At 31.8% G+C, this 10218-nt stretch overlaps 1 protein-coding gene across 1 annotated transcript in view; it reads left to right on the plus strand.

Moving 5' to 3' along the window:
* The window catches only part of LOC106463415 (cadherin-99C-like), a 153988-nt gene that overhangs the window by 131328 nt on the left and 12442 nt on the right, over positions 1 to 10218 (plus strand). The window contains exons 14-15 of the mRNA XM_013923440.2: positions 532 to 783; positions 1588 to 1702. Of these exons, the coding sequence (XP_013778894.2) occupies positions 532 to 783; positions 1588 to 1702 (367 nt within the window). The remainder of the gene's footprint in view (positions 1 to 531; positions 784 to 1587; positions 1703 to 10218) is intronic.

Raw genomic sequence — 10218 nt, forward strand, 5'->3', positions numbered from 1 at the left:
GGTGTACATCAGATGTCACCTAAGGGATTTATTATCCAATATGATAACTAGTAATTATTTCTTTAAGGTTCTTCCATCTTTCATACACAATTATTGTGAGTGTTTTCAAATGTTTCCAAGTTTTCATATAATCTCCATAATTAAAATTTTAATTTTATATATATAATTATAATTTTCACAAAAGTAGAAAACTTGTGTATCTATTGTTAAAATATACTTCAGTCCTGTATTTATTTATCTTAATCTAACTTTTAAAAATTCAAACAATAATTCCTAAACAGTTTTCTATAAATAATATCTTGTACTTATAATTGCAGAAGGATATTTAAGGATATTTCATTTTTCAAATGCTTAGTTATAAAGAATATTTATGCTACTAGAGTTAGCACAGTGTAAAATGAATTATGAGTATTTTATGTTTTGGATCTATAAATAAATAAAATTTACATGATATATATTATCTTTAAGATATTGAAAATTTGTAGTTATTAAATAAACATCAAAAATATATTTCTCCAAATCATTTTGCAGCACCATGATTGAGAAAAACTCACAAAATATTTTTTTGGCTAAAGTCTCAAGATTGTTAAATGCTCAAGCTGAAACAGTGCGACTGCCATTTGTTATTCAGCCTCCTGTTCAGTCAACAGCAACACCTGCTAGACCTCTGACTGTAGCAGCAGCTGATGTTAGTGACTTGGGAGCAGCTTTGATTGCACTTGCTGCTATTATCATTGTGTTGGGTCTAGTGGGAATTATTTACCATTGTTTCATGTGGTCAAGGTAAGAAAATTATCATTTTCAACAGTCCAAGGGTTTTTCTGTTAGTACAGAATGTTATTGGACAACATTATTATTATTTTATGGTTATGTACCCTAGAATACATTAAGTCTTTAATTTGAATAATGAAAACCACCATGGGAAAAAAATTCTAGTTTCATTGAAAGTATTTTTTGTTGTACTCTGGAATTGACTGTTTTGTAACACACTTAATTATAATTGACCTAAAATTCTATAGTAAAAAAATGAAATTCCACTGACAGTATTTCTGTGTAATTGGCTATTCTATGTTATATTTATTATCAGTTGCCCTAAGACTTCTACACTAGAAAATTACATTGTAAATTAGATATATCTTGGAAAAAATACTCAATTAAATGTGAAATTATTTTTCATATATTCCTCAGAGTTGAGTATTTCATTTAGAAAGATGTTTTTCTTCATCGTATAATAAACATTCTATTACAAATAAACATGTGTGACACACAAATTCCTATTATAAAAAATAAAATTTTCAAATCAGGTAGACCTATCTCTAAAATACTAAAAGCCTTTTATTCTTTAGTTGCTATATTGCTGTTAACTACCATTTTATTTTACATTATAAATATCCTTGATACAATACCTCAACTTATCTAAAATTCTCAACTCTCCCACCACCCATATGACGTACCACACATGCCTCAGGAGAATATACATAAGCCTTGCTTTCCCACCATAAGTTAGATTTTTTTGTCATGCTGTTAACTTTACTCGTTATGTATTCTGAAGTCAAAGCTATCTATTCCTGCTAATTGTTCTTCCAGTATTGTAACTTTTATAACTTCTTTGAAGGCCTTATCTACTTGTGCTGCTTCTACCAACCAAGGAGTTCCTATAGCTGTATTGTCGGCCTTTACTGATGGTCTGCGTATCCAGGCTGTTAGTTTCGTATTCTCTGCTATTTTCCGTGATGGGTCTCTTGTTCATGTGGATGCTTAATAGCAAAAAATCCTTCCTTTTCTCATGATTATTGTAATTGAAAAATATATAAAACAGTCATTTGTTTTGGCCTATTCACTTTTTTTGTATGAAGAGAAGTATTTATCATGTAGTCCTAATTTTGAAGAAGCTTCTGCTGTCTTCTTATTATCAGATATATTCTATTTTTGTCTTGAAATAGTTATCATGCCTGAGGGTGCTAATGTTATGGTGAATAATTCATTTATTGAATCTTTATATGCTTTTAATTAGGAATCAGCTACACGTTTTCAGCCCTTTACTGAGAATATCATCCTCTACTCACCTAATTTCTCAAGTTTTTAACCCTCACATTATTTTTAGGATGGTTGGGGATCATTTATGTTTTCATTTTTGCACTGCACACCAAGAATTTTTCTCATTTGAGACTTCCTGTTTTTGGAGTAGTTATTAAATATCAACTATTCTCATTCTCCTGATTTTTATGGTCAGGAATAAGTCTTTCTCAGCTGTAGGTTTCATGATTGTAGTTTATATTGGGAGAAGCATTCTAGCAAGAGCTAATTAGAATTTTAACCAGGGATGTAGTGAATCTGGGAAGGAGAGGTACTCTAGCATTTTTTCAGTCCCATGGTGCTCAGCTGCTAATAATTATAATTATTACTCTATGCATTTTAAGTACTTCTTCATGTGTGCATATTTCAGCGGAGCTGCCTTCCTGAGTTGTCATACATTTTACCAAGAATGCTTGCTTGTTAAAAAGTGAATTTGGTAATGTCTTTGGCATCCTGCAAATATCCTTAGAGAATATTTTGCAAGCAAGCATGTAGATGATTATAATTATGTTTTTAAAAATGTATTTTCGTTATTTTGCTTTCTCTTCAGTGGTAGAGTTTTTTTGCCACTGGTTGTGATTCTTCATGCCAGTAAAATCCTTAACAGTTATTCTCTATAACCTGTTTATTTACTACCTACATTCACATCTATTGTGTGTGACAACTCATGTTTTGTTTACAAAATCCACACCCTTGTCATCAGTTCCTAGTGTCTGAGATTGAAAAAATATTTGAGTAAAAACAAAGAAAAAAGAAAAAGCATGGTCTCTCCTTATGAAACCCAGTTTGTGTGGATTCATCCAGTGGGGCTTCTCAAATGTCACATATACCTCTTTCTTTCTCCTCAACAGAAATTCCACCTTCACACTGGAGTTCCATGAGAAGGTAATTCCTTCCAGAAGTGGACAGAGTATGTCACTTGGTGGCTGATGATGCCTTGGCAGGTGCCTTTTTCCATCTTTACACATTTTTGTGTAGCATTCACAACATTGAAGATGAGACACCATTCTCCTTATGATATTTCATAACTCCAACCAGGACATGGATCACTTTTGTTTTCTTTAATCTTCTTTGGTTCATCATTGCACTGCCCTAGAGTTCCTTTATTTCAAAAGAAACCTGAAACAATAATTAAAACTTCAGCACATATTGCAACTGTGACTAAAAACCTCAGTCTTAGAGCTATATAGGAAAAACAAGTATAAGAATGTAGACTTACCATTGTTCAGACAGTTAAAGTACAACACCTACAAGTTCTTGTAAATGTAATTTGGAGCACTGCAAGAACTAAAGCTGTTAAAAAGACCACTTAAAAATTCCAGAGTCGAAGATAAGCCATGCCCACTTTCAAAGTAGGAGCTGTGTTGCTAAGCGAGAGTTTTTAGTTGAATGGTATGCTTATAAGCAATATAAAGAGCAAATTCCACTCTTGAAGGTCATTACTGTAACAGGAAACATGCATTTAAACATCTGTTTTCAAATGGGAGGAAATGAGTCTTAGTCCATTGTTGAGAGCGGGGTCCCCAGCATTTGGCTATACTTTCTCACCTTATACATATTGGACTGATAGACAGTTAAATTGCATTTAGGTTTTACTTTTATATTTTACTTCATTATGTATTATATGTGTTTCAAAATTCATACTTGAAAGGTTTAATGATTTTTATAAGTTTACTTATTTGTCTCTTATCTCATCAAGACTTCTAAACACAGGACATGTGCAAAACATTTTGGCCGTGGCTAATGCACATCCCTCCAAAACAATATTTAATAATGGCCAGCAGGCACCAGGTGAAGTTTCAATATAAATAATAAAAGAAGAATTGGAAAGGAAAATTAAAAATAAATTATTAGTGAAAAGATAAAGACCTGAAATTATGCATATGACACAAAGAAGATATTTGAAGAGGAAAAGGGTATGTACATATGTCCATTTGTTAATTTTAAACATTTCATTGCATTGTATGTTGATGATAATGACTAGAGGTAATGATATAGTAGAGAAAGTAGAAAATAAAATACAAACATTTATCTTAAAAACTTTTCATATTCATTTAGGAGGTTCTAGAGATAATGCAAGTGAAATGTGAATACTGTAAGATAATAAATAATATTTTTATATTCAAAATAAAAGTCACCTTGCATGTGAAATTTTCAGAGTGTGAGTGCAAGTAACTACATTAAATAACGAATTTTATGTTAGAATAGTAGAAAAGATAAAAATTAAATATTTTTCTGCCACAACATACTTTTAAGAAAGTTCATATCAAATTTCAAACAATTTTGTCCACAGTTTTCATTTTTGTAACAAACTCTCATGAGAGTTACGTAACCTACTTGTAAAACATGTAGGTCATCATGATAGAGATAATAGATGTTCAGGGCAAGAAGATACCCTGCTAAAAATACATTTCTGAGTGTCCTCCTTTTTTGATCCAGTGTCATATATTTTGGTTCTGGATTCTGTCCAAACTCTATTTGACCATTTAACTAACTTGTGATCTAACTTGTTATTGTCTTACCTAAGAGTCGTTTTTTTTTAATTTTGAGGAATCAGTGTTCTTTATGGCACTCTCTCTCCCACTCTCCCTCATTTCACTGTGGGTATTTTGGGTTTTAGTAATTCAAATAGTAATTCAGTGGAAGCCCTTTTTCTTGCAATGAAATGACTGTCAAGACTTCTGTAGTCAACATTTACATTTTGCTCCAAATGCCTAGGATGATTACTATCTTCTTCACTGTGAGAGAATTCTCACTGTGGATATATATATATATCTTTATGCTTGAAATATGCAATCATCTTATAACTGCACCTGATCTAGGTTCTTTTAATTTGTACACCAATGGAGTAACAAACTTTGTAATTTCAAAAGGTCCATTTCACCTTGGAGCAAATTTTGCAGTAAAATGATTTACTGCAGAAGATAAAGGGTGTGGTGTCCTTAATAATACCAAATCACCTACTTTAAATGTGTCTTGGTGTTTCTTATGGTTGTAGGCTTGTTGCTGTTACTTCTGAGCCTTTTCAATGTTGGATCTTGACTTCTGTATGACATCTTGTAATTCTGCTGTCCATTCATCTACAGTTTGAGGAAGGAAGATCTCACATCCCAAGTAAAGTTTGGCTGGCGTGTAACCTGTGGATTCATGAATAAAAGTTTTAATGGCTAGAGAAAATTTAGATAAATGATTATCCCAAGTGTGATGATTTTTTTCAATATAAGGATATATTATTGTACCAATATTTATATTTATTCTTTCAACAATGTTAGACTGAGGATGATATAGAGTTGTATAGATGTGTTTAATTCCCACAGCTTTACAAGTTTCCTCCATGAAATCAGATACAAATTGTGGGCCATTATTAGATACAAGAATCTTTGAAATACCATATCTACACAAGTATTCATTAATTAGTGTTTCTCAATCACCTTCACAGTTATTTGTTTGAGAAGATATAATTCAACCCATTTACTGAAATAATCTGTCACAATGAAGAAATAATAAGACTTAGGATAAAGTCCCATGATGTCCACTTTTATTATCTCACCAGTTTATTAGTTTAATGCTTTGCATAAATCCAGCTGGCTGATTCTGACCAAATTTAGTGGTTTGACAAACATGGCATGACAATACATAATTTTTAATGTCCTTTCTCATACCAGGCAAATAAGCAAGTCTGGATACTTTGTCTATTATGTTTTGGACACCTAGATGGCCAGCCATAGGATGATCATGCAATTCAGTTAACATCACCAGTCTCAATGTTTTTGGAAAAACTGGTCTGAATTCACAATTGCTAGCAATCATTTTTGTGTAATAAAAAACATTATCATTCAAGATATAGTGTTTGGATTTACGTGCAGTCTCTTCAATCATAGTAGAATTGTCTGGTAATAGTCCAGTTTTCAAGTAAGAATATATGTGCTTATATTCATCATTTTTAACTTGTTCAGTAGCCAATTATTCTCTAATGTTAACATTGATAATGGCAAAGAGTTTAGGTGATAGCTTACTGATGTCCAGTTCTGGAGTTTCTTCTGGGGGTTCAATATGATGTCTTGATAGGGCATCAGGTAAATGGTTCTCTTTTGCTTTCCTGTGAAGTATTTCAAATGTTAAGTTTTGTAATTTTAATGACCAATGCATCAGTCTACCATTTAACTTCGGAGCTGTCTGTAACCATTTCAAGGCAGCATGGTCAGTTATACCTGTAAATTCTTTTCCATCTAGGTATATCTTAAATTTTTGCTATAGCTCAGACTATGGCTAGACATTCTAACTCTGTAGTAGTATAGTTTTTTTTCTGCAGAGTTCAATGTTCTACAGGCATATGCTGTGATACACTTATGACACAGAACTGCTGCTAATCCAACATTAGAAGCACCAGTATGCAAAAAATATTGTTCACCTTTTCTTGGAAGTTGCAAGACAGGGGGATTCACATAAAGTCTGCTTTAATTTCTAGAATGCATCCTCACATTGGTGGAAGGGGTCCATTTTGACTTGATACACTTCCTTCATAAGTGATATAAAGGTTCAGAAATTGTAGCAAAGTTTGAAATTAACTGATTGTACGAGGCATACATACCCAAGAATGTGCTTTACTCTTTGCAGTTTCTTGGAGTTGGGGAGTCTGTAACAGTTTTCACTTTGTCATCATTTGCATGTATTCCCTCAGAAGAGAGTTAAAATCCTATATAGGATACTTCAAGTTGGCAAAATTTGCTTTTAGAAACTTTTACAGTAATATTAGCTGTATGTCGTTTGTAGAAAACCAATTCAATGTACTGATACGGGTTGCCCATGACAAAGCATTCAAAATATTACTTATATGAAGCAATGGATAGTGGTCAAATTGTGAGACTTGATTTAATTTCCTGTAGTCACCACAGAACCTAAAAATCATTAGTCTTCTTGACATTTGTGAAGAAGTTTAGGGTTGCTTCAGTTTGCTGAATGAAGTCTAATCCAATAAGATAAAATACAGCCAAATCTTTGACATCAACAAAACATTGGTCCACAATGCTATTTGTTACTCATAGTTTGCTTCAAAATATCCTAACAGTTGACAATTGGTCATTCCATCTGCAAAACACATGTTACCTTTACAACAAATTTTTAGATGAAGTGTTGGATCATTTCTCTTGATTTATTGCCATATATTTTCACACCATTAATTTTGATGGTTAGGTGTGGCAGATCTGTTTTAGTTGTTGTTTAATAATTAATGGAGGTTTCTACTTTCACATGACTCAAAAACCTTTGATCCCTGTTTACATATTTTATTTTCATGGGACAATGTATAGATATGTGCTCTATTTGATTACAAGTACAGCATAGAACAGGTCTGTTATGTCATTCAGTTTTAATCACTTCACTATGGAAAGTGTATTTTTTATTGTTCAAGCAATGCTCATACTGTTTTGTAAATTTAAGCACATCAGCAATAAGTATAACAAAGTGGCAATCCTAGTATTCTCCTAAAGAAACATGCAATTTTAATATTATGCACTTACCAATTTCTCTTTCTGTAGCTTTGGGGTTCCATAATGTATTAGTTTCCTAATAAATGTCTCAACTGACTCCCCTGCATTAGTATGGTACTTCCTACTAAAGAGTCTCTTAGCCAATTCAATATTATATAACACCACTGGGTACTAATTAGTCAATGTTTCTTTAAGTTTCCCCAGTGTTCAAAAGCCATATCTGATCCAAAAGCCTTTCATCATTCTAGTGTCCCCACCCCTCAAACAAGAAGCCACAGTTTCCACCCATTCATTCTCAAGTATTTGATACATATAAAAATTTCTTTCTAAAATTTGAAGAAACTCCAGAACATTAAAATCCAACTCATCAAACCATCAAATTTCTCAACAGGCAGGGGCAGTGGGTTGACTGTGGTGACATAAATTGATGAATTTTTCACAGGTCTATAGGTTGAACATACTCTTAACATTTGTGGTTGAGGTTGACGGAAGGGAAACTTAGGTTCTCTTGCTAGTAGATCAGTCACCATGTGTGTTAGCATTTCCACCTGTTTTGTCAATACTTACACAGACTGCTTCAAATCTTGCCACATCAGACTTGCTAACTTCAAGAATAAAACAATTATTTTCAAACACTAGTTAAATGAACTTAAATTATTGCTGAATTAATCACTCAATACCAAATTGAGAAACAAAAAAATCCAAAGTCACAATTCAACCTTTATGAAAAAGGTCCCTGTTCAGGTGCCAATGTAACAATCTAAAATAAACACGCAGCTACAATTAGGGTTCATTAACAAAAAAATTAATTTATTCAACTATAACAATATTTAGAAATTAATTCAACACTTACCAAAACCCGGTTAATAAATACTTGTTTGACCGGGACTTGGCATTAATGCTAATGAACAATATGTCATATATATCAATATTATTTCAAATAATGGAATCAGGAAAAAGAACCAGAAATAAAAACCTAATTCCAAAAAAAAACAGCAACACAAAAATACCTTTCAATATACCTTTCAGCTTACACATAAAAGTATTTTAACATAGAGAAAAGTCTGTGTATAATTCTAAAGACTAAACTAATTATTAAAAAAAACAGGGTTTGCACTGGTCATGAAAATGCTGAAATGTTATGGAATTTGTAAACAAATATTTCAGTTCTGGAAGTCCTGAAAAATGAATGTTTTTTATCAGGAGGTCCTGGAAAAGTTCTTGAAAGACTCACCCCATTTCTCTCACATCCCCAGTTTTTATTGATGACAAGTTATACCACTTTTGTTTGTCTCAATTTTATGAAAAACGATCTAGAAAATGTGACTCATAAAATGGAAAATATGTTGACTTTGCATCACTGATCAGTAACAGGCTTTGAACTATGTACCTCCATCTGTAAGCAAACAGGTGTCACATGACTATTGTTGAAAGGATATTTTATCCTAAAGTAATCTGAAGTCTTGTTCGGTAGAAACCTAAGATCATAATATTGTTTATAGGATATATAATAAAGAAAATGGATGTTTATGAATTTTCCAAATTTCAGGTTTGGCATAAACACTTCAGAATGATTAACATTATTTTCTTAATAAAAATAGAGAATTGCAAATCCAATTGACAACAATATAATAGTATGAATGTCATAAATCTAACTGTTGTGCATGAAATAGTAAATATTTTGCTGTTAAAAACATCCCATCACTTTATAGTGATTAGTTACCCACTATTTATAGTGGTCAATCTCAGGTGGATATTTTGAGTAACATTTTGGTCTGAATTACTTGATATTTTAGGGACAATCAAGACAGTAAATACAGTATTGGAATGTATGTTTTTAATATTATTTTGTCTATTTGTGTTCATATTAGTTTTTCTTTTCTTTCAGATCTAAAATTAATAAAATAATAATAATAATCAATGATTTCACTTGTAATGATCATTTCCTGTTATGAATGAAACATATGACAGCATCTTTAACAACAAATAAAATTATTCTGAACAATTATTGTTTTTGATATCATTTAAATGTGATTATGTTTTATCATAAAAGAAAACAGGCTGAACATCAAGTTAAAGTATGAATGTTTTATTAACACACACAAGCTTTCCATTTCTTCAAAATTAGTGGAATACAACTGTTAGAAAAATCGTGAATTATACAACGTTGTTAATGCATTCAACAATACAAGAGTGGTTTCAGCAACAATATAAGTGTGAATTTCTGCTTTGTTGGGCTTGGTTGGCATGGTCATGTGTCAGGATCTATGTTCAGCAGCTAATCAAGTGTAAATTGTTTTGTTGCCATTTTGGAAATTTGAAATAATATGTTAAGTAAGTATTATTTGGTTTTGCTTGCATGCCAAAGCACAATATTTAGGAGGAAGATAAAAGACTTTATCACTTGTTGTTAAACTACAGTTGGGAAAAGTTGAAGTATACTTCAGATAAATAATTCATTAGTACTTTGTTCAGTAATGTGTGTTTTCATTTTAGTATTTTTTTTAACAGTTTGTGTCATATTTTTTTTTTTTTTTTTTTTGGTTAACAACAAAGCAGGTGGAAAACTATATAAATGTAGATATTGTTACGTCTCCGTTTGTTAATTGATTTTTCCGTAACTTCGTTCCGACGAAACTTTAACGACACAAGT

The sequence above is a fragment of the Limulus polyphemus genome, unplaced genomic scaffold, assembly GCF_000517525.1.
Source record: "Limulus polyphemus unplaced genomic scaffold, Limulus_polyphemus-2.1.2 Scaffold1401, whole genome shotgun sequence".
NCBI classification, from domain to species: Eukaryota; Metazoa; Arthropoda; class Merostomata; order Xiphosura; family Limulidae; genus Limulus; species Limulus polyphemus.